This window comes from Pan troglodytes, chromosome 13 (genome assembly GCF_028858775.2).
Source record: "Pan troglodytes isolate AG18354 chromosome 13, NHGRI_mPanTro3-v2.0_pri, whole genome shotgun sequence".
Classification (NCBI taxonomy): domain Eukaryota; kingdom Metazoa; phylum Chordata; class Mammalia; order Primates; family Hominidae; genus Pan; species Pan troglodytes.
Window position 1 is genome coordinate 80,138,741 of NC_072411.2, and position 25,915 is coordinate 80,164,655.

General features: G+C 37.5%; 1 protein-coding gene across 1 annotated transcript; it reads left to right on the forward strand.

The window, feature by feature from the left end:
* Positions 1–648: 648 nt before the first annotated feature.
* RBM45 (RNA binding motif protein 45) lies at positions 649–17,938 on the forward strand. Its single transcript, XM_515938.8, has 10 exons — positions 649–1,157; positions 4,567–4,689; positions 6,357–6,483; positions 8,589–8,711; positions 9,482–9,661; positions 11,803–11,932; positions 12,109–12,193; positions 12,409–12,572; positions 14,272–14,472; positions 17,679–17,938. The coding sequence occupies exons 1-9, from the start codon at positions 858–860 to the stop codon at positions 14,462–14,464; spliced, it is 1,425 nt and encodes a 474-aa protein (XP_515938.2). The 5' UTR covers positions 649–857; the 3' UTR covers positions 14,465–14,472; positions 17,679–17,938.
* The last annotated feature ends 7,977 nt before the right edge of the window (positions 17,939–25,915 follow it).

Genomic DNA, 25,915 nt, shown 5'->3' on the forward strand with positions numbered 1-25,915 from the left:
TGTCCTATATTGATCATCTATTGAGCTTATGACCAAGATGGTGACAAAGAACTCTCCACTTTGACCAAAACTTAGTTAGGCTCCTTTGAGTCCTCTGCTTGACTAGGCTTGATCTTGGGCTTTCTGTCCTTGTAGAATCCAATTTGAGCAAGAATCCTGCTGAATCAGTGTAGTGAAAATCCTCATTCTTGGTGTCTGACTACCATGGATATCAATCACCCTGGCCTGCCTTCAGCAACTATCCTGTCAAGTTGGTTTAGCCAGAATCCTCCTTAACACTGATGTTCCCTCTTTGTAATTTTCCATCCACTGACCTCCCACCCAGCTTCTTGGTTAGAAATTTGTCCTTATTAGAGTCAAAATTCAGTCCAATCTCTCTCTCCCACTGCAAGACCCCATTGCAGCTGTCCCTGGACCTATCTCCATGGCTCCCTTTGTCAAAGTCGGCCTTCCTGTACCATCTCTAACGAGTGTCATGAATAATTTTTTCTTTAACACTGGAAAGAATCCTTGGCCTTAGGGGTGGGGTAAAGCCAGCGTTGGGAAAGCCTGTGCATTAGGCAGCGCTGTTCTGCCTGCAGGGAACGATTGCACAACTGATAACTTGGGCCTAGGCTCAGCTGGATTTGAGGATTTGAGACTTAGACTGGGTCAGGGTCCCCCGCGTCGCCAGGGGGCGCTGCAGGCCGCTCCCCGGAAGGCCGCATCCTGCGCGGCTGGACAGCGCCTGGCGCCGGACTCCTCTTTCTCCCGGAAGCGGAGCACCGAGCCGGCAAAGGCTTGGGTGTGAGACAGCAGCGGTGGCAGACACCGCAGAAGCAAAGAGCAGTGAGGCTCCTGCATTCGGGTGGAGCACCATGGACGAAGCTGGCAGCTCTGCGAGCGGCGGGGGCTTCCGCCCGGGCGTGGACAGCCTGGACGAACCGCCCAACAGCCGCATCTTCCTTGTGATCAGCAAGTACACGCCTGAGTCGGTGCTGAGGGAGCGCTTCTCGCCTTTTGGCGACATCCAGGACATCTGGGTGGTGCGGGACAAGCACACCAAGGAGTCCAAGGGCATTGCTTTCGTCAAGTTCGCCCGCAGCTCACAGGCCTGCAGGGCCATGGAGGAGATGCATGGCCAGTGCCTCGGCCCCAACGACACCAAGCCCATCAAGGTGCGGGTGCCCGGGTCGGGGTGCCCTCGGGGGAAGGAGTGGGCCTCTTGGACCTCCCTTCACCTACTGCTCTGCCGGGGTGAGGGAGGAGTGGAACATCCGTTCCCGGCAGCTGACCAGACAGCACCTGGCTTGGGGACAGGGGCTGCTTTGAGGAGAGGCTCCCCTCCCACGAAGCTGCGCCGGGTTGCAGGGAAGGGGACGGGATGCGGAGTGTTTGCCCCACGAGAGCGGACCCGGCAGCCGCGGCCACCGGGTGACAGAACAGCAGTGGCTGGGCTTCCCCTTTCCCTCGCCCTCACTAATCCACCAGCTCTTGAGTTCACTGCCAAACTCGTCCTAGCCTACTTTGAGTACTTTTCTGACCTTCCTCTCTCAGATGCCCAGATTTCCATATATAAAAAACGGAAAAACTCTACTTTTCCTCAGGTACAGATGAGGCGTTAACAACTTGACAAAAGTACTTTAAACTGGGGACCTCTGGTGTTGGACGTTTTCCTAGTACCAGGCGAAAGAATACATGTACAGAAAGAATAAGTGCAGGTGTTTAAAACGGTCACTGTTACATATTCTTCACATTTTGTTATTTTGGAAAATTGTTTTGAATGAGCTCTGTTTCTGAAAGTGTTAATAGCATACATTTGGTTCTTGACCCTTTCTGTTACTGCAACTTTTCTTTGAAAGCAGACCAAAGTAAACTGCCTTAAGAAGAGCCAAATCATTGTGATAATGACACATGGCAGGAAGGATCATTTTGAGGGTTATTTGACATAATATGTGCTGTCAGCACAGTGTCTCACACAGGGTAAGCCCTCAATATGTCCTTGTTATTGATCAGTAGTAGCCAAGATGTCACAGCTTACTCCCTGTGATCTCAAATCAGGACTCAATCCTGAGAATCTGGCAATTGCTTAAATTGTACCCTTCGTCTGCCCCATGTAAATAGTTGCTGTGTATGTTATTCTGTTGGTACTTTGCACAAAAATATTTTCTCAATTTTTAAAAAAATTGTTTTCCAAACTGAGAATGGTATTAATATGGATTTATGTAAATAAAGGGCTCAGAGATATTTCAGTCTCTGGAGGTCTTGCTCCATCCACCAAAGAGAAGGAGCCTGGGACTCTACCAACAACACAGTAAACAGTCCCTTCCTCCCACTTCTCCAACCCTCTGAAGTGTGTCAGAATGACAGCAACAAAATTAATTGTAGGGCCACAGCATACAGGATCAGGAATTGGCAAACTTTTTCTGTAAAGGGCTGACTAGTAAATATTTTAGGCTTTGCAGGCCACATACAGTCTCTGTCACATAACCTTGTCTGTTTTTACAGTCCTTAAAAACTGTAAAAACAATTATTACATCATGGGCTACACCAAAAATGGAGCTGTGGTTTGCTGACCCCTGTACTAGACTAATGAATTTTATCGCTGTCCAATTATGACCTTAGTGGAGAGGATTTTTATATTTTGAGTGTAACATGGCCACAGAGCCCTTGTGGGCAACCCAAAAAAATGTCCCATATTTGAAATTGATGGACCACCTTCCCCTGATAAATTTCTATAAGAGAAATTAAAGGCCCAACACCGAAATGTACCCTCTCTTTTAGCCTCAGAGAAATTAAAGATCTTGTTCCCAAAAAGAAATAAACTTTACTATTTTCTTTGTCACATTTTTGACTATTCAGTTTTAGCCAGAAGGTTGTTTCACTGTAGTACCTAGCTAGACAGTCTAGTTTCTGTTTCTTTTTCTTTTTTTGAGACAGAATCTCACTCTGTCACCCAGGCTAGAGTGCAGTGGCTTCTTGATCACAGCTCACTGTAGCCTCCACCTCCCAGACTCAAGCAATCCTCTTGCCTCATCCTCCCTCTCGAGTAGCTGGGACTACAGATGTGCACCACCATGCCCAGCTTATTTTTTTATTTTTCGTAGAGACAGGGTCTCACTATGTTGCCTAAGCAAGTCTCAAGCTCCTGGACTCAAGTGAGCCTCCCATTTCATCCTCCCATTACAGTTGTGAGCCACCACACCCTAACAGACTAGTTTCATTCAGCAGCTGCAGCTTGAGCCATCTTCAACTGGAACACTCTTGGGTTGTTTTCAGCATTTCCAGTTAAATTAATTCAGCTTCAATATTTCTATTGTACTTTGCTTTTACAAAGTTTCAGAGGATCTATAAGACAGCAATATTATCTTACCAGGCCTCAGCCAGAAAAGATTGTCCAAGTAAAAGTTATTCTGTGACCAACTGTGTTATCTGGCGGAAAGGGGGAAACCTAGAAAACAGAAGAAAAAAATCTTGGCTGTGGTTTTGCAAGAATGCTTCTTATCTAGAGCCTATGAACACTCAGTCTATGAAGGTAAAAATTTATGGGAGAAATCTACCATGAGGAGTTTAATTATTTTACGTATGTTCTACATAGACTGTCTCCTTTATCAGAGATTTGAAACACCTCAGTCCTCTAAAATATAGAAATCTGTGCTCTGATGGCACTTCCAATTTCATCTTACCTGAGGTTCTTTTTTTTTTCTCTAGTGTCTTTGCATATACTTAAAGCTTCCCTATTTGTATTTCCCTATTTACCATTTATTACTGATATCAGCCACAAGACTCTAGCGGGCCATTTCCATGTTACTCAATAGTTGTACTCATATGGTGCTTGACATATAGTATAGATTTATTGAAGGAATAACTAGAAGTAGACTATAAAGGGATATGTCTCTAACACTGTGGTTTTCTTGGTTGCTGCTTCCTACTCTGGAATTTCATAAGTTCCAGTTTTCTCATGCTTTAATGATACAGAGCCCCCTTTACCAGCAGTGGATCAGAGACCAAGATATAGAGACCCCTTTAAAGGAAAAAGAAACAAACAATGCAAGTGCCCTTGTTTATGGTGTTTTAATTAATTGTATTACGTTTCTTCAAATTACTCTGGCTAAAAATAAATGCAAAAGTAGAAATACATTTGGGAAAAACACAATGCAGAGATTGGTATTATCTCATAAAAAAAAGTCATTGCAGGCCCAGCACAGTGGCTCACACCTGTAATCCCAGCACTTTGGAAGGTCAAAGTGGGAGGATCACTTGAGCCCAGGAATTCATGACCATCCTGGACAACATCATAAGACCTTGTCTCTACAAATATTAAAAAATTAGCTGGGTGTGGTGGTGTGTGCCTGTGGTCCCAGCTACTTGGGAGGCTGAGGTGGGAGGATCACTTGAGCCTAGAATGTTGAGACTGCCGTGAGCCATGTTCACACCACTGCACTCCAGCCTGCTTTTTTTTTTCTTTGAGACCCTGTCTCAAAGAAAAAAAAAAAGTCATTGCAAGAATAATTGCTTTTGAAAAAATTTAAGAAATGGGAAAATAGTTGACATTATTTTATTTTGGGAGTTTTGTTTGTTTCTTAGGTTTTCATTGCTCAGTCCCGATCATCTGGAAGTCACCGAGATGTTGAAGATGAAGAACTTACAAGAATCTTTGTTATGATACCAAAGTCCTACACAGAAGAAGATCTGCGGGAAAAATTTAAGGTATTTATTCTAATCAGCTAGCATATGTGATAACTCATAGTCCTGCATAGGTTGTATGGGTACTAAATCTGAAATGTTGTTGGAATAAGGTCAATAGAGTAGTCTTGGGGAATTACGTAAGTGCTTTCATCAGTTTCAATCTACTCTTTAAATATGAAACCTAGCATAAATTAGTTTTTAAAATTAAAGAATATATAAAGGCTGGAAAATAGTAATGGTAGTCTCTCCCTACTTTATTGTGAAAGTAGAGATTCGCAGAAATGAAGCATAAAGCTCAGAAACTTTTAAGTCACACAACTAGTAGGTGGTAGAGCTATGATTTAAACCCAGGCTGTCGGAGTCTGGAGCCTGCTCTTGGTCTTTAAAATTTCAAAGCACGCTTTTATCACTCCCCTCTATTGCCTGGCATGTAGAGGCGAATCAGGCAGACCTGAGTGTGTGAACCGTATTATCTAGTATTGAGAGCAGGCCTATGGTGTGTTGACATGGTACTCATTCACAGAAAGGCTTATTCTTTGAAGAGTTTTTGTCCTAAAATTGGGCCTTTGAAGGAATTATATTTAAAGAAGAAAACGTAAATATAGCTCTGACCTATATAAGTGAAATTTGAGGATAATTTTATGTCTTTTTAGCCATTAACTTATGCAGTGATGAGCTTTCACACAAATTATTAAAAAGCAATTTTTTAATTGTTTTGAATTGTAGTTTTTTATAGTTTTTCTACTAATCCTCCCATGAATTGGGTGGCAACAAGCAAGAAAGAAAACAAGCAGTAAAAAGTAATTTTCAAACTTTCTCTCCTACCCCAATTGAGAATTCAATGAAATACTTCAAAAATAACAAATACCAAAAACGTATATTTTATACATCCTCCAGTAGTAAGGAAAATGTTTTTTACCTTAAATATTTATAAATTTTTATCTTTTCCTGAATGAACAAATATAACACTTTAATGTATAGTAATTAAGTTGCTAATTGATTACATAAGAATTTATAAAATAAATAATAAATACCAATTATATTCCATATTTCTTTGAACATTGAAAGTAAACACTACTGCATGTTTCTCAGAATAGTAACTTTCTGAGTGAACCAGCATATTTTAGAAATACCCTTTGAAAAGCACTCCTTCAAAAGAATACACAATCATTTATGTTCCTGTTAGAAGACAGACAAGTAATAATAGCTAATGTTCTTTGAGTATGTTCCAAGCCCCATGTAAGCACTTCACATGTTTTACTTCAGTTAACCCTTAAACAACCCTGTGAGGTAGATACCACTGCTAGCCCCTTTAATAAAGAGGTAGGCACAGAGAGAATAAGTAAACTGCCTAATTAATGAGTGGTTGATTCAGGATTTCAATCTAGAAAGTTTAATTCCAGAGCTCTGGCTCTTAACCACTGTTGAGCAAGACTTTGGAGCTATCCAGACCATGTACAAATTCTTACTCTTCTGTGACTTTGTCCCTCTTTGATTTCTCTAAAGCCCAGCTTCCTCGTCTATGAAATAAGCATATTTGCATATACAAATATGCAATATCTGCATATTTTATACTGCTTATTTCTTTGTTTGCATGCAAGGGTCACATATAAACAAATTTTTAGTTCTGAAATACTCTGTTCAATTAATTTTAAGTCCCCTAAAATCATGTCTTTTAACTCTCTTAGGTGTATGGAGATATCGAGTATTGCAGCATTATTAAGAATAAAGTCACTGGAGAAAGTAAAGGTTTGGGCTACGTACGATACTTAAAACCATCACAAGCTGCCCAAGCAATAGAAAACTGTGATCGAAGTAAGGATGTGTTTAACATTGTTAAAAACTTTTGTAAAAAATTCTGATTATTCTAAATAGCTGAATTTAATATTAGTTTTTGCTAATAACTGTATCTGCTAATGTAATTTTAGCAGTGGGTATTTAAATATTTACAGTCCAAGGAAGAAAAATATTTTGGGGTTATGATTAAACATTCATTGAGGCACTATCTTGAAGAAATAAGAGCAACTACATTAACTTAGTAAGTGAAATGCATACTTTGGGTATTATTTTTATAGGTTTTTAGGGTTTTTTAAGTGTATTTTAGAATTTTAAGTATTAAAAACTTGACTTACCTTTTCAAGGTTTTTAAAATATTCTTTATATTTGTTTATATTTGATCTACATCCCAAAGACTATAAAGTATAACTAATAAACCTATAGGTTAAGGATAAGATTTATAAGATGTGCTAACATAGGTAACTGATATAGATAGGGTTAATTTCAAGCTAGAGTGACATGAATGTGATCTTCTGATGTTGCTGTATATATAAAGAATAAGAATTTTAAAGATGTCAAAGAGAATATTCTTTGTTGGTATACTTCTAGTTAGGTATATTGACCTTTAGAAATGATATGTAGAGTAATTAAATTACTGGATTTTAGGACATTATAAAAATATATACTTACTGGAAAGAATTACTGTTAATCAGTAGAATTCTTAGATACCCCTAAGGTACATACCCAAATTTTCTCTTAGATCCTTCTAAATTTCTCATTTAGCTAGCAGTAATTGAGTACCTGCAGTATACTGATCAATATGCTAAGTAGAGGGATACAGATGAAGTATATGGCAGCCCTCACATTTAAGGAATTTATAGTTGTATTGGGTAGCCAAGATCTAATAGGCAAAAAATAAAGAATAATGGAAGAACTTTTTTTAAAGGCTCTTTGAAAGCAAGAAGTATGTCTTATTTGTCTGTCACTCCAGGTATCTAGTACAATAATAGGCCCTCAATAAAGATTTATTAAGCTCTCTATAAAAGTAACTGCCATTTATAGTAGACTTAGTCAGAATTTGCCAAATGAAAAAAATGTTCATAAGTGTATAGTAGAGTCTGTCAATGGTGAAAAACAAGTGCTGGATGAGCATGGCAACACATGCCGAGGGGGTAGGAATTGTGTCTGGTGTCGAGGAGGCAGGACAGAAGGTGAGAGCAGTGCTAGCAGAGGCACAATGCCAGGAATAAACATGTGTTTTGCTTGGTGCTGTGAAGGCAGCTGTCTGAGTAAAGCACAGTATTTCTGCTGAGACATTCTGAGACACAGTTAACTAGGTACATTGGAACATGGGAACCATATATTGGAGGTTAGGAAAAGTTCAAGGTTAGTCCGCATTAGGATTCCTTTGTAGATTGTTTAGAAAGACAAAAGTAAGAAGAGTTGATCTAACCCCACAGTATTAATGATAGATTTCCAGAGAAGAATTCAAACTGGCTGGTTTTATCCTTTTTTTAAGCCACTGAATAATGTGGAGAAAACTGAACCCTTGAAATATGCCCATGTGCACATAAATGCATAATAAGCATTTTGTTTGAAGTGTCAGAGGGTTTGTGGAATCTTCCCACCTTTTGAAGCTCATCCTTGGACCCCTAGTTAAGAACCCTTGATCCAGAAGCAAAAAAAACAGTTAAAGGGCTCTTGTAATTCATTGAAGAGAATCTAAATTAAAAACAGAGGCAGGGAAGTTAGAGTAAAAGATAGCCTATTCCAATTGTGTGCATTTCAAAGGAAGAAACTTGGTGACAGGTTAAATATGAAGAAGCCCTACAGGATTTTGATGTTGAGGAGCTTAGGTGAATGAATGACGATGTTATCTGTAATAGGGGGAGATGGGAAGGGATAGCATAGAATTGCTGATCTTTCATGTCTACATTGACCCGTAATTTGGGATACTTGCTGTTTGTCATTTACTCTTTGCCATCTTCCAGAAAGCAAAGAAGTAGGTCTGGAGGAGATGGCCATTGTATAGATTTTGCTTTGTACAATTATATTTATAAAGCTGAGTCAGGCACTAGCAATCAAGTATATTTGCAGGTATGTTAAATTTGCTGTGAAACTTGAAATTCATGGAGTTTTTTCAGGTTTTAGAGCAATCTTGGCTGAACCTAAAAATAAAGCATCTGAATCCTCTGAACAAGATTATTATAGTAATATGAGGCAAGAAGCTTTGGGACATGAACCTAGAGTAAATATGTTTCCATTTGGTAAGTAGGCAACCTTTACTTTTAATAGTATAATGTAGTATATGCAATCTAATTTGGGTTTTAAAGAATACTCTGTTATTGGGCATCTATAAATTTCACCTAGTGAATAAAAATCTTACATGTAGTTTTTTTATTCCTAAAATGTGGATTATGACTCCTAAAGTTCTTAATATTTAACACTTATTTTGTTTAACTGATTTCTAATTATAGTTTTCTCTGTTAAGTTATGCATTCCTCATATTAGAAACTATTGCCACTGCCACTTTTTCGGGTGAGCTTCTGCCTCTATATAGCTGACCAAAAACTTAAAAAGACATATGTGGAGATCCTCTCCGTATGAGTCCTAAAATTTTGTTCCAGAACTACTGCTACTTTAAAATTAGGGCTACAGAAAGGAGAGGAATGGTAAAAGTAGAAGCTCTAATAGAAAAAGGGGAAAATGGGTAATGAAAGTAAGGCCTGTGAATGTTATTTGACGTAAACATTCAGGTAAAATACTTACCATATTTTTCAGTTTTGCATACTAAACTTCTTTCTGTGAAATTAGACTATGCATTTCTTCTTATATTTCTGCATTAAAGGTAGGGGAGTGGGGAGAGTTGTCTTTTCTTGTCATTAGTCCCATCGGTATTTCTGATGACCAGAAGCGTACTACAAAATACAGTGCCTTTATTCAGTACAATGGACTCTGTTTTCTAGTATTTAAAATGTTAAGCAAATTGTTGGCTGTGTAGAAATCTAAAGATTTACTTTTTTTTATATTGTCGGAGAACAACAATCTGAATTTTCAAGTTTTGACAAGAATGATAGCCGAGGCCAGGAAGCAATCTCCAAACGCTTGTCAGTTGTATCAAGAGTTCCTTTCACTGAAGAACAGCTTTTCAGCATTTTTGATATAGTACCAGGATTGGAATATTGTGAAGTTCAACGAGATCCTTATTCAAATTATGGTAAAATAATGTTCACATTAAAAAAATATATATATATAAGTATATATACACACACACACACACAGAGTTTTGTTAAAATGGCTTTTCTCTAGTGGCACTTTTATGTCAAGTACTGCTCATGTGACAGGAATTTTATCTTTCCTTTTTCTCTACTTTAGACTTCAAAATATGGTGATACCTTAATAAACAAAGCCCTGGAAATATATCTTCTTTTTACAAAATTGTTCACTGTAAAATATATTTTAACTCCCACAAAATATAACATTCTGTATTCCAGTTGCACAACAAAAAATACCTCTGGATAGAGCCTCTGTTTCTATGTACTCTTTTGGTTAATGCTAGACAAAGTTACGAAACTCACAAAATTTCCTCCTCATTCATCCCTTGATCTCTTTCTCTTAAATTTATACCCCTCCTTCCTTTCATTCCAAGCATCTAAATGCCCTGCTTCTCTCCTGCTTCTTCCAATTCTCAATGGAAGCAAGTCTCCAATATCAGCCATTTGAACTTATTAATTAGTTAATTGATTAAACCCATTATCTAACATTAGCTAACCCATCTTTGTGTTTTAAGCTTTTGATTTTATTAAGGCTCTTTGTTAATGGAGGCATTGTGGCATAATGGGAAAGTCTGGCATTCCATTTTGCATAGAATCAGGTACAAATCCCAGCAGTGACATGTAGCTTTGAGACCTTGGCAACTTGCTTATCCCCTCTGAGCCTCTCTTTCCTCGTATGTAAAATGGGATCATTGATACCTTCTTTGCCAGGGTTAGATAAGAATTAGAGATAATATATGTAAAATAACTTAATGCAAGTTCTGGCATGTAATAGGGCACTCAGTAAATCTAAGGGGTTTTTTTTCTTTGTTAGTGAGGGGTGGTAGAGAGAAATCATACTTGGTTGGCATCTCTTCCAGTTTTGTAAGGATACCTGATTTAGTCCTTTTAGAGTGGCATGGCTATTGACATAGAAGTAGTGACGTGAGTTTGGTCATGTGGACCAACAGGACTAAGGTAACTCCACCCTTCATACAGACACCCCCACATACTCACTAGTACCCAACCCAGCACTAGTCTTTTTGTAGAACTGTCTTTGAGCCATCCCCAGTCTTAACCCGATCATATGCTGTCATTCTCTGTTCTAAGACTTCTAGACACACATTTTTGTGTTCTCTGGCACATTTGTTATATGCATATGAAGTTGTGTTCATTTTGTTTTGTTCCCTCCCTTTTATCTGGTATGTCAAAATGTATTTGTTCCTGTACCTCCTGTTTCGTTTCTCTGGTTGGATGTGTCTGAAATATATGTGTCATTGGAACATCTTTTTATTAATAGAGGTGTCATCATATAGTTCGAATCTCATTTGAATTAACTTTATATGGTCATTTGATTTCTGTGTTTTATTTTAATTTCATTAAAATGTTGGATGCTTGGGTTTCCAGATGAACATAAATTATAAGTGTTTCCCCAGTGGTTTGTATTATAAAAGTGAAAACCTTTTAGTTGTGTCACAAACTCCTGGGCTTTCTAAGGAATGCATTATAACATTGTCCCTCCCTTCAACATCACCCTCCTAAATTGAAATTCGTCCCTTTGGCAGAAATCTCTCCAAAGGAAAGTAAAATATATCACTTGTGATCTGAGATCCTCTGTTCCCTATCTTTTTGTTTTTCATTCAAATCACTTTTCCTCTCCCTACTGCTGCAGATAGCCGGGATGAGTATATATTCTTTTCAACTATCACTTCTCATTTCATTTCCTACCCAGTATGATTGGGAAAATCTTAAAATTTCAAAGTAGATTTCAAAGAATAAAAATTTAGACTTTTAAGTATATTGGTATCGTATAAGAAAAGCTAGTATCCTAAAACTAAACTTATTAGACAGGGCGTATGTTAATATTCCATTTTCCCTAAAATATCATGTTCATATTTTTCCCTAAATTATTTCTTCCTTTTCTAGGAATACACCTGTTGCACACATGATAACAGAACTGTGTTTTCTGATACATTCGATTCTGTATTTACTAGTTGTGTGATATTAGAGTTCTACATGGTTTCATTTTTGTGATAGATTGTAACATAGGCCTTAGGCACTCAGTCTGCTTTCCTTTTTCATTTCTGTATGTTCTCTATTTTAGGTCATGGAGTGGTTCAGTATTTTAATGTAGCATCAGCTATTTATGCAAAATACAAATTACATGGATTTCAGTACCCTCCTGGGAACCGAATAGGTGTTTCCTTCATTGATGATGGAAGTAATGCAACAGAGTAAGTACCATTCCAGGAGTGTCTAAAGCCGAGCTTTGAGTGTACATGATTGATAGGACTTGAAGAATAAAAATAGAAACAATTGACCTCTCAGGTGAGAAAGTCACACAAAACAAGCTACTGTTAAAAGACTGAATATTTTTAGTTTTCTGTAAATTATCAGTTATTGTTTCCAGTCTCCTTAGAAAAATGGCAACACAGATGGTAGCTGCACAGCTTGCATCAATGGTGTGGAATAACCCAAGTCAGCAACAATTTATGGTAAGTAGGTAAGAATTTAACCTTTATAATATATCAATAGCATATAAAATAAATGTGAAGAGAAATCATACTTTGTTGATTATCTATGTATGAAAATTTTCAGAGCTATTGTGGAAGACCACATAGATGCCATGATACATATCTGTCTTTAGCTCTTGGCCAAAAATCCCTAAAGGGCATTTTTTTTCTTTTTCTTGTTTTCTACCTGTTAACAGCAATTTGGAGGAAGCTCTGGATCACAGTTGCCTCAAATCCAGACAGATGTTGTACTTCCATCATGCAAAAAAAAAGCTCCTGCTGAAACTCCTGTGAAAGAAAGACTTTTTATTGTGTTTAATCCTCATCCTTTACCTTTAGACGTATTAGAAGATATATTCTGGTAAGAAAGTTACATTTTTTGTTATATTTTATTTACACTAGTAATTTAATTATTCTTATAATCTAGACACTTCCTTCACCCAGTACCTATCAAGGAGAGATTATTAGTTCTCTGCTTTTAAAAACTCCTTATTTGTATCATCTTTTTCAATTTCTGATTACTTTCTTCTCTTGTTTATCAGTCACACATCCTAAGGCTCCATAGAGAATTTCCTGCTATTTTGTTTTTGAAACATAAAGTGGGCCTGGTGCAGTGGCTCATGCCTGTAATCCCAACACTTTGGGAGGCCGAGGTCAGAGGATCGCTTGAGCTCAGGAGTTCAAGACCAGACTGGGAAATATGGCAAAACCCCATCTCTACAAAAAATACAAGAATTAGCCAGGCATGGTGGTACATGCCTGTGGTCGCAGATACTTGGGAGGCTAAGGTGGCAGGATTGCTTTTGCCCAGGAGGTCGAGGTTGCAGTGAGCCAAGATTGTGCTACTGTACTCCAGCCTGGGTGACAGAGTGAGACCCTTTTTGTTTTTTGTGTTTTTTTTACTAAGCATCTTCTGTATTGTTGGTGCATTGTTGGATCCTTAAGGGTTATACAGTCGCATTGTGTAAACAATTACTTGATTGTAGGGAAAAATATATAAATGTTTTTTATAATAAAAAAGGGAAGGTTCTTATTTATTTTTGTGTTTTTAACATAACTCCTTTCTTTGCTTTTTCTTTTAGGCCTTTTTCCCATTTGCCTTACAAGAATGTTAGTGAATTTGATAGACAGGAAGCTTGTTAAAGAGCTGCACAAAATATCAGGGACATAATGTGATAGTATATTGAGGCTCAAAAGGAAAAAAATATCAGGATATGGTTCAAGTATTTTGACCTTTATTTAACTGATATATTTAGTTTTCTTCTTGAACCTCCTCTTTGTTCAAGGCAGGAACTGTGCTAAGTACAAGAGACATCATGTAAACAAAATATTAAATGGACAAGACATTATGATTCTTGTCCTCTTAGAGCTGATCTCATGTAGGAAACAGACAAGTAAACAGAAAATTACAACCCGGGTGATTGTTGCTGTGATAAGGAATGTGTAAGATACAAAGGAGGAGCAGTTACCTTAGAAACTCTGAGAAGCCTTGAAAGAAGGAAGGTGTATGTGGAGACCTGAAGTATAAAAATAATTTCTCCACAGGTGAAAGCTGGGGGTATGCATGGTTATTTCTGCCATAGAGAATGTAAAAGAAGGGCTGTTAAACAGGGAATTTGAGAGATTGTTAAGGAAGATGAAACTAAAGAGTCCAAGGACAATGTCAGAACGGCTCTAGAGCTATATTAAGGAATTTGTTGTCACCATGGAGGCAATGGGGAGCTGCTGAGGGGACTTTTAGGGAGTAAATGATCATATTTATGTTTTAGAAAGATCACTCAGAAGACAGAGTGAAAAATGGATTGAAGAGGGACAAGCTCAGGGGTAAGGAAACTAGTGAAAAAGGAGTTAGATTAAGGAAAAGATGATGGTCTGAATGAGAAGAGAGATCTGAATGAGAATGAATAGAATTGACTGATTGAGATGTTTAAGATTGACATGAGTTGGATATTGGATCTGGGGAGAAGGGTGAAAATGGAGTCAAGAATGGACTCCAAATTTTAGACCTGAGCAGTTGTATTTATCAATTTTGGTTGATTATTTTTTTCACTTTGTTTCAGTCGTTTTGGTAACCTGATCGAAGTTTACCTTGTGTCAGGAAAAAATGTGGGGTATGCCAAGTATGCCGATAGAATAAGTGCTAATGATGCCATTGCCACTCTACATGGAAAGATTCTGAATGGGGTGAGACTTAAAGTTATGCTGGCAGATTCGCCAAGAGAAGAATCTAACAAACGGCAAAGAACTTACTGATTCTTGAGGTAAGCCCTTTTTAATCTGAATTTTAAAACATATTGAGTAAATAGTATATGAGGAATATGTGTAAGTACTTTATAAACTTTTCTTTTTAGTGATTTAGAAGTTGTCAGTTAAAAGAGCTTTGCAACTATTTAAACTTTAAAAATTGTTGACATTTACTGAAGAATGTTTTTGCCCTTCTATAAAATAAAATCACATTTCAATTTAGAAAGATAAATAATTGTTTTTTGTTTGTGAAATCTTTGATTTTAAGAATTCAACTTTTTATTATGTGCTTATATAAACTTTAAAGTTGTCCAGTGCTAGAATAAGGATTGCTTTAAAAAAAAATTGAAATACTTCTAAAGATTTTTAACTTGAAAAATTGGTGTCTTGAGTTATGAATTGAGGTAATTTATAACAGTCGTTTATAAAGATAATGTTTTGACTTCTCTCTAATGAAATGCCTAAAAAGCAATATCAAATAATATATCATTTTTGGACCTTTTGAACCTAAATGTTGGTGTTTTCTGGACTTGTATTTGTGAGTTTGTGCATTAAAACAATACATTCAGAAAATATTCTCGTATGCATATATGTATTTTTTAAGAAAACCTGACAATTTACCAAAAACTCTTTATTGTAAATTTTGATACATACAGCCATATGAATTCCATTTCCTATTTTATTTATTAGTTTTCAAAAATCAAACTACAATTTATTTGACTGTGACAGTGAGTTTATATCTGTGTGGTTTGGGGAAACATTCCTTAAAGTTTGACTTTTTTTTTCCCCCGAGACGTCTCGGTCTGTCACCCAGGCTGGAGTGCAGTGGCGAGATCTCGATTCACTGCAACCTCCACCTCCTGGATACAAGTGATTCTTCTGCCTCAGCTTCCCCAGTAGCTGGGACTACAGGCGCGTACCACCACGCCTGGCTAATTTTTTGTATTTTTAGTAGAGGCGGGGTTTCACCGTGTTTCGATCTCCTGACCTCATGATCCGCCCGCCTCGGCCTCCCAAAGTGCTGGGATTACAGGCATGAGCCACTGCGCCTGGCCTAAAGTTTGGCGGTTTTTATTCTGTAAAATAATTCTGAATTTCAGGGGAAGCCGTTTTCCTGTTCCCACACACTAAGTTTCCAAGTCTACTATAGGTCAAATGTAGTAGATGGCAGGCACTTTGAATTCAGTTTGAAGTTACTGGCTTGAAACCTTTATTTTTTTCACTTAAGATTTTCTTTCTGACCAATTGTGTGAGCTAGCACGTATGAGAATGATTCCTGCCAGGCCTCACTGCTGATGACCCTTCCTCTCCTAGAACAGATCACATGATTAGTTCCTCCTTCATAGAAGGCATTTGACAAGAGAAAGTGCCCATTGGGCCCATTATGAATAATCCTAATTTTTAAATCTTTTAAAATGTTTTATTAAATGACAAAACCACTCTCATTGTACCATACATTGTTAGCAATTTAACCCTGGATATATTAAATTGGCAGTGGAAAAGAATTAGCAAGCATTTTTTCCTGTTTATGGATAAAATGTTAAGAATGAATTCTGTTTGGAGAAGCTATTCTCTAGCATGCAAAAAAATGTGTTTTTTCTAGTCTGTGAATATTTCAATAATAGGAAATAAATAGTTCTTGCTTTTACTCAATAAATCTTTGTTCTTAAAAAGGACAATAATATAGACTTTAGACTTCTCAGTATAGAAAAGTATATAAATTATTCTTGTGGTTGAACCTTTTCTAATGATTATTTACATGTTAAAGAGAATATTGGGCTTAAAATAAAAAGCCATTTAACTATGACTGGGCTGGTCTCTACGCCCTTTTTTTTTTTTTTTTTTTTTTTTAACACAGAATCTCAGTCTGTCACCCAGGCTGGAGTGCAGTGGCCTGATCTCGGCTTACTGCAGCCTCTGCCTCCTGGGCTCAAGCAGTCCTCACAGCTCAGCCTTGCAAGTAGCTGGGACTACAGGCATGTGCCACCATGCCCGGGTAATTTTTTTTGGTAAGACAGGGTTTTGCCGTGTTGCCCAGGCTGGCCTTGAACTCCTAAGCTCAAGTCATCTGCCTTCCTCGGCCTCCCAAAGTGCTGGGATTACAGGCATGAACCACTGCGACTGACCCTCTTTGCCTTTTTGAGGCCCAGTTTTCTCATAGGGCTTTTGAGAGACAATGAGTCAACAAAATGTAAAATGAAAAAAAGGCTTTGCAAGTCTAAACTAAAACTCTTGCATTTGTAGCTTCAGTGAAACCTTTGAGATGTCCTCTTATCTAAAATAATGACATCCAAATGATCAGAAACTAAAAGTATAATGATATAAAACTACCTTGTGGCCAGTTGGTATTGTGAGAACTAAGCTTTATAAATACCACATTTTTCCCTTAAACTCATCCAATTTCCTACATTAGAGGAATTGCATATTCAGCATGGCTGTTCATAAAAATTTTAATCTATCATTTTTCCCTTTTTTGAACTGTTACGCATATTCAGGGCAGAGATAAAGTAGGGTCAGGTTAGTTGAAAATGGCTATTTGGATAGGATACGATTAGCTACACGGTTTTGAATTTCTTCTAATTGCAGCATGGCTTTTTTATTTTTGCTGCGGATCTCCTATTTACAATGGACTCCATTATGAGATTCTTCTTCTTTGTTGGTGTATTAAATAATCATATTAGCTTATTTTAAGTTTCGATAAAATACTGTGGAAGACTTTGCCAAATTTTATATGATTGTGACAAGTTTTTTGGGGTAGGTGCACTTTTTTGTTTGTTTCTTTAATTTTTAAAAGGCTGCAAACACAGCTCATGACGGCTGGTTTCTTTTATCTCTGAGGTATGGGCCTGGGATTAAGTGAGTCACGCCTAGGAAATAGAAGCAACTGATCCAAGGATATAACATTGAAAGTAGTTGAATTCTATTTTGAGATGGGTCTGATAACCACAATGTAATTCTCTTTCTATTTGAGGAAAATATAAATTTTAGTATTTCAGAGCATCAGATTTTTTGTTAATTCACAACACTTTCCCTCTAGAAATTCAGCACCTGCATCGCCCTTCTTAGTAAGTTTGGTTTTATTTGGGGGCAGCTATGATTAAGCAGATAACATTGGGTATATTGAAATAAAGGAACAATTCCTAACATTTTAGGAATTCTACAACAGCTATTTCCTTTCCTTTCAGGTGATGATTTTCATACTTGTGTTGTGTTCTTTCTACAGAACAAAGACTAAATAATGACATAATCCTCAGCTGACTGACTGAAAATGTGACTGGACGCATTCCCTGTGGACAGTTGACAGCTTTTTTTTTTTCCATATACCTGGTAGTCTGTGTACAGCATTGTTTTGTCTGGGAAGCAGGGATTGCTGACATGTATTTTTGAATCCATACATTAATGCTAAAATGAATATAGTAGTTGTTCCTTAGAGCAATATGTTGTTACGTGTAGCAGAAATAAAGTTTTCTTTGCTTAACTAAATCATGACTTATTTATGTGAAAGACAAGAACGGAAAAATTTAATAGACAGTCTTTAGAATTTGACTAAATGACATATGTCATTGATTTTGAGATGCACATCTTTCACATTTTAACACCCCTGAAAGTAGAAGCATCTCGATATCAGTTGTATGGCATAGTGTAATCGACAACCTTATTTTCTTTCTTAATAAAACATGAAAAGGTGCTTTTTTCAATCAATTGCATCTTAGAGTCAATAAAATATGGTAATTGCTACTCAATCTATACATGCAGCTTAACTGTTTACACTTAATCTAAGGACAAAAGACAAAATCATTGGAAATATTTTGTACTGTATTTTTTTTAGTTATACCAAAATGTGTTGGTAATTTTGTGAAGCTCTAAGATTATAAGCCAACAGTGATTAAAAAATTAAAACTTTCTGATAATAAATTTAAATAAATGTCAGTGGCTTTGGGGGGATGGACATTTTTATCTTTATAGAAATAATGGCCACTCCAAAAATATGACATGTAAGGAATTTTCAAAACAGACTACAATAGGAGGTATAGTTATTTTGAAATTAAAGATTAAAATTAGGGCCAGGGGTGGTTGCTCACCACACCTATAATCCTGGCACTTTAGGATGCCAAGGTGGGAGGATCACTTGAGCCCTAGAGTTCAAGAGGAGACCAGCCTGGGCAACATAGAGGACCCGGTCTCCACAAAACATTATGAAATTAGCCAGGCGTGGTGGTGTGTGCCTGCAGTCCCTGCTACTCAGAAAGCTGAGGCGGAAGGATTGCTTGAGCCTAGGAGACCGAGGCTACCATGAGCCACAATAGTGCTGCTCCAGCCTGGACAACAGAGCAAGACCCTGTCTCAAAAATAAAAACTAAAACTAAATAAAGATTAAAAATTAGGGATCTATTCTGCTTGTATTTTGAAAACTTTAACAAAAAAAAATTATTAGCTGTGACATTGAATTGATATGTATCAAAAAGGTATATCTAAATCAAGCATTTGGCACTTTTTATAAAAAGGTATTATAAATGATATGCATTTGTTAAAACGTAATTATCTCCTCATTATACTTCTCACATTCTGACTCAAACGATGAAAGATTAAATTCAGCAATCTTAATAATTGAGTATCTTATACTTGGACATCTCCATTGGAAAACTAAAATCTTTTCTTTTAAAAGTCAGTGATTTTAGCAAATTTAGAAAAGAAAATTTAGTCGTGTCTTCACAGGCAAAACTGCTGACAGGAATTGGGCCAGGTATCTTTCTGTGAGGCAGAGGATGTATTTTAAAGAGAAAGCAAAGCTGGGTGCAGTGGCGCGACTATAGTCCCAGCTACTCAGGAGGCTGAGGCGGTAGGAGTGCCAGAGCCCAGGAGTTCGAGGCTGCAGAGTGCTGTTATTGTACCTGTGAATAGCCACTGTCCTCTGTTTCTTTGTTTTTAATTTTTTAAAAGAACAAAGCAATGAAAAACCTAAACAAGGGAAGTTGTGGATTAATTACCAAAAAATAGGTGTAGTTATCCCAAACTCATTTACTGTACACATAGTTCAGTTTTCACAGATTGGAATTAAATTGTTCCTTACAAGTTATTGGGCTCTGCCATGTAACTAATGCTTGAATTATCTCAAAAATATTTCTGCCAGGTGGTTAATCTAAACAGTGTAAAAGTAACAGTTATAGAAAGGAGCTCTCTACCTCCTACCTGAGTCCATTGCATCTTTGGTTAATCTTCACAATTGAGATAAGATCCTATTTCCTACAGTTTTCCCCTATTAGAGTATTTCACTGGGCTTTCTAGGAGAGCTTGAATCTGTCACATGGTAGCTATCATATACCTGGCCAGCCCTCCACATTCTCTGTTCAGATTAAATGATCCCGGCTTCTCCCTTCTACCAGTCAGGCAGCCGGTCCCAGCAAACAGTTGTGGTAAGAGTAAGCTGCCTTATCTAGATGTATTTCTTTGAATCCTAGTATAAATTCTAAAGAGATTGTATGATACCTCTCTACCTACAAAACACTTTGCTTTTTCAGTACAACCTGTTGTTTTGTTTTCTTTCCCAATTGCATGTCTCAGTAAACAATGCTTACTTCAGCTTCAGAGTGCATTTCATCTTAATCCTCTCAGTTATTTAGCCTTGGTCCTGTCTTCCTATCTTTTGCAGTTGATCCCTAAAGCTGTATTTTAAAAGCCAGAATTTTAGATTTTTCTTAGAATGAGGAAATTCTAGAACCTAAAAAATTGCACTTATTAATCTAGTTGTTTATGTCTTCACCTTAATGTTTACTTCTCAGATGCACTTTGAGTATAAGAACATAATATATAAATACTTGGATGCCCAGCAAATGTTAGTTATTAAAACTGCCAACACAGTGAAGTTTTATTAGTATATATTTCTTTAAAAATTTTTTAAAATAATGAGCAATACATCTCAATAAACCTCTCAACTATGTGGTTAAAATAAGAAATAACATTTAAAATAAGCCTGATTAAAGCCTTCTTGTAAATTCACTAACTGAGGTCTTGTATGGTAGATTACTGAAAGCAACTGTCAAATTTGCTGCTTCTAAAGCAACATGTTCCAAACTATGTTCCTTGAAATACTAGAAAGAATTTTTCAAGGTTAAATACATTTAGAAAATGTTCAGTATTTTTAGTTTCACAGGTTTCATCTACTGTAGATAAAAAGGTAGTGAAAAATAGCCAGGAAATTATTACTCTAAAATTTTAGCTTTCTCTGAATTTTGTTCTCTCTTAATTGGGATGCTATTCAGTATGAATGAATCCATGGAAAGTAGAAATAAGGGACTTTACCACTAGGTGGTGATAAACATTGGTGATAAAGTGCAGCATTCCAATCTTAATTTAAGGCACTGAGATGGAAATGATGGTGTTTGAAATGCCTAAAACTGCGGTTCTTTTTTGTTTGTTTGTTTGTTTGTTTGTTTGAGACAGAGTTTCATTCTTGTTGCCCAGGCTGGAGTACAATGGTGCGATCTCAGCTCACCGCAACCTCCACCTCCCGGGTTCAAGCAATTCTGCTGCCTCAGCCTTCTGAGCAGCTGGGATTACAGGCACATGCCACCACACCCAGCTGATTTTGTATTTTTAGTAGAGACAGTTTCTCCATGTTGGTCAGGCTGGTCTCAAACTCCTGACCTCAGGTGACCTGCCCACCTCGGCCTCCCAAAGTGCTGGGATTACAGGCGTGAACCACTGCACCCGGCCAAAACTGTGGTTCTTAAACTTTGGTGTCCACAAGAATCACCATGAGTGTTTGTTTAAAATGTAGGTATACTGGTTCTGCAGGTTTGGGGTGAGTTTTTGAACAAGCTGTGGTTATGATGGGGTGGTCAGTGGCATTCACTTTGGAATATACTGGCCCAAAGAGATTTCATATGTTGGACCTTAGGTTGGACTGTTGTAAAAGTAAGGCATCAAGAAGTTGTTTCCTAGTCTTTTTACCTTGGGCATTTTTTAGAATTAAGCATCTGGTTTTTCCTCAGTTAATATCAGTAAATATGAATTGCATTAAGAAATTGAAGAACACAGTCTCACAAATAACAAATAATAGGCCATCTTTTTTTACTTTAGTGAATATTTTTTGATGTTTGTAAAGGATAGTAATTGTTTATGCCATTCAAAGCTTTTACCTAATATTTTTATTTACATTTATTTTTAAGTGAATTGTCTAAGTAAATTACCAAAGATTGGGGTTCTGAAGAAGTACGTAGGTAAATGTTATTTGTTTTAAATGACAAAGGAGTATGAAGGAGATGTAATTATCATTGTCAAAAAAACTGAAATAGAATAATCAAAAGGGTACAGAAATACCTCTGTGTGTATGTGAGTGTTCTTATAATCGTAAGATGAATCTTCTTGTAAAACGAATGCTTTTTTGATGTACCCAAAAACCTTTTGATTTATAGGTACATTGTAACTTTCAATAGCTTTAATAAATTCTAAAGCTAAAAATCAGCGAGGGCAAGAACAAGTGAAATCTATTGCCTTTTCACCTAGAGGTATGCCACACACAGGCTTTGTTCCATATGTGGATGGTAAGCGCTATTAAAAATCAGGGCAGTTATTTTTACATATGATTTCAGTAAAGAGAAAACAAAAATGGTCATCCTTATTAGACAAGAAGTTCCATTTTAATACTTGAATTCTAATAAATGGATTGCATTATTTCCTTTTCTAGAAACAGTAGCTCAAGAACACATGGATCCTGGGAACTGAAGGTATGGTATTGATAGGAGATCAGACAGAAATATTCAGTTAAAATATCAAGTTGTAGTTCATTCATTACAATGGCCATGCTTTGACTTTATTTAAGGTAGAAAAGTCTTGTCCTTAGTAGAAAATGCAGCTCCCACTATACTTTGAGAAAGTTACGAGGCCCTGTGAAAATTTATCTGAGTAATTATCAGAGAAAAAGGGAGTTCTGTGACTGTCATATATGAATTGAAGACAGTATCTGGATGTCAAGGTCCATGTGAGCTAGCTAACCTAGGCTATACCACCGTGGGACTCTTAGAAACTGCCTGTCTGACCAAAATGCTGCAGAAGTGGCAGAAGGAAGGCATCGGAAGACCATTTTTAAACAGTTGTTTGTATATGAGGTACAAAACTCAAGAACTGTGTGAAAAGGCAAGTACCAGTACTGTTTTCTACAGAAACTGGGGGAAATACTGAGCACAGAAGAATAACCAAAGTGCTTCCCACCAATAACTTCTGTGAAACTACGTTCTCTGAATTCTTCTCCAAATTCTTTTCTGATTTTGTAAGTAATGATGTTACAACTAATTTTTTTGCTCATATATTATTAATATTTTCTAGCATTAACAAGACATAGGTAACAGCATTCATTAGCTCAGAGTTTTTAAGGGTTTTGTTTGCTTGCTTGCTCTGTTTTTTTTGTTGTTTTTTTATGCCAGAAAAAAAATTAAAGTCATCTACTTTAAAGTTATATACTAATTTACTAGAAGTTCTGATATATAAAAATATGTAATTTCATTTTTTTCTCTCTTTGTCAACAAAGCCTATCTGGGCCGGGCGCAGTGGCTGACGCCTGTAATCTCAGCACTGTGGGAGGCTGAGGTGGGCGGATCACTTGAGGTCAGGAGTTTGAGACCAGCCTGGCCAACATGGTAAATCCCTGTCTCTACTACAAAAAAATTACCCAGGCATGGTGGCAGTCACCTGTAATCCCAGCTACTAAGGAGGCTGAGGCGAGATAATCTCTTGGAGTAATCCCAGCTATGAAGGAGGCTGACGCAGAGGTTGCGGTGAGCCAAGATTTCGCCACTGCACTCCAGCCTGGGCGACAGAGCAAGACTCCATCTCAAAAATAAATTTAAAATAAAACAAAGCCTATCCACTGTGTTGGGTTTTGGCCCTAGGAGATAATTTTTACATTCTTATATCATTGCCCCACTGGCACAAAACTCTTCCTCCCTCTTCTATATTAGTACATTCGTAACTTAATACAAGTGCCAGCGTGACCATTTTGAAGAGGATAGAGAAGAAGATTTTAATCTGTTACTTAAAGGACTGACTTTAGAAACAATCTACAATAGTTGCTGAGAGCACTGGACAGGGGAGCTGCTTTGGCAATATCAAGATTGAGCCAACAGTGGCAAAAAAAGAGTGTACTAGGAAAGATAGCACCTACCTTTCGTTTATCATCACCAACTCCTACCAGGATTCATCTACCATTAGGTACCATCTTGGCTTGTTTATTTCACCAGAAATTCCTAACAGGACTCATCTCCTACTACTTTTAGCCTAAATCTGGGAATCATAGGCAATAAGGAGTCTATACCAGGTACTGTAATGTTGTCCCTACAGTCTTATTTTACTATGATAACTCAAAGGAGGTATTTCACACACACAAAACAATCGGAAGTAAATCTCCCTTACATCATCCTTAAAGATTAGCAATGTGCCTGGAATATCCAGCTTCTACTTAATAGCTTTTAGCTATTTGTAGCAGGAATTTATCATGTCTTCTAGATCTTGTTGATATTATTAGCCTTTAGTTCCCCCAAAATGAGTTTCATATGTGGTACCCACATGGCCTTTTTGGGTCTGTTTTCTCATCTAGAAAATAAGAAAGATAATAATTATTAGTGTAAATACAAGCCTCTGCAAACCCTCGTCTCTCAGGATTCTACAGAAACATCCTGGAAAACATTAAGTAGGAAGAAAATTTATATCAATCATAGAAACTTAGGTTAAGATTAGTGGAAACTAGAAAGAATTTCTACTAAATAGAAATTCAGTAGAATCCCAGTAAGGGGTAGGATTTTAAAAAATGGCTGACTCCAATTCTACATTGGAACATGCTGTTAATAAAACAAGATGACAGCCCAGCATGATGGCTCACGCCTGTAATCCCAGCACTTTGGGAGGCCGAGGTGGGCAGATCACGAGGTCAGGAGATCGAGACCATCCTGGTTAACACGGTGAAACCCCGTCTGTACTAAAAATACAAAAAATTAGGCAGGTGTGGTGGCGGGCGTCTGTAGTCCCAGCTACTTGGGAGGCTGACCCCGTCTGTACTAAAAATACAAAAAATTAGGCAGGTGTGGTGGCGGGCGCCTGTAGTCCCAGCTACTTGGGAGGCTGAGGCAGGAGAAAGGCGTGAGGCAGGAGAAAGGCGTAAACCCGGGAGGCGGAACTTGCAGTGAGCCGAGATCACGCCACTGCACTCCAGCCTGAGCGACAGAGCGAGACTCCGTCTCAAACAAACAAAAACAAACAAAACAAGATGACACCTTAGCCTCCCATCTTCTGACACTCCTTATTAACTTATGTATGAGAAGGCTATACTGTTAATTTGAGACAGCTATTGAGAGTCTTGTCATAATAGGCTTCTTTCTGCATTCCTTCACTAGTGGCCCTGAAGCTGCACTATGTTGGAGGTTTCCTTGACTAAGAGAACCACATGCGGCATTCAGCTCAGTAGGGGAGTCATAAAAGATCCCGCCTCTGACCAGAAGAGTATGAATGACAAAGGTGACATAACCAGCACAGAAAGATGTCTTAGCCTCTGCACATCAGCTGATTTAGAATACTTATGTAGATAGCGGTTGGGGTCGGGGGCGGGTGCGGAATGTTCTTTTCAGCTTCTTTGCCCTGAGAACTTTGATCTTATTGCAAGGAAGTCCCTTACCCTCTTCTACCCTAGATCTGACGGATCTCCTGGGATTTCCTGGGGAAATGAAATGAGTCTAACACCTTTGACCACCTGCTGGATATTATATCAGCACTTACTTAAGTAAGCTGTGGAAGAGCTGAAAGCAGTATTCAGAGTCTGACAGTTCTCTGCAATTGGCCTAGATAAACTCATTGTGAAATAAGTAACTAAATGGGCAAAAGATTTGAACAAGCACTTCACAAAAGAAGACCAAGAAGAGGGCAGGGTTTTTTGTTTGGGGAGTTTTATTTAGTTTTGTTTTGGGGTTGTTTTGTTTTGGCAGGGGACAGGAGGAGTGGATAGATTCATTTTGTAAAGAAATATTAAAATATTCTTTTTAATTTGATAATATAAGCTTAAGAATCTTTTAAAACTCAGAATGTTCAGCCATATTAGTCATCAATGAACTGCTCATTAAAACTACAATAAGCTACCCTAACAGTGGTATGAACAGCAAGAATTAAAATGTTGACAATACCAAGTACTGGTGACAGTGTGAAGCAACAAGAACTGCTGATGCAAATTGGCTCAACCGCTTGGGAAAATGTTTGACAGTATCTACTAAAGTTGAACATATGTATACCCTCGACTCAGCAATTCCACTTCTAAGCATATATCCAACAAAGATGTGTACATATATGTACCAAAAGACACATACAAAAACATTCTTGGTATTATTCATAGTAGCCCCAAAGTGGAAACAACCCCAATGTCCGTGAACAGAATGCATATGACACTCTATAGCAAGGAAATGAGCTAACTTGCTACACTTA

Excerpts from the sequence above, each read along its gene's own strand:
- RBM45 (XM_515938.8), top strand. The coding sequence starts at position 858 with ATGGACGAAGCTGGCAGCTCTGCGAGCGGCGGGGGCTTCCGCCCGGGC. Across the intron at positions 9,662-11,802 it reads AGATCCTTATTCAAATTATG|GTCATGGAGTGGTTCAGTAT; the intron begins GTAAAATAATGT and ends TCTCTATTTTAG. Across the intron at positions 11,933-12,108 it reads GATGGAAGTAATGCAACAGA|TCTCCTTAGAAAAATGGCAA; the intron begins GTAAGTACCATT and ends TATTGTTTCCAG.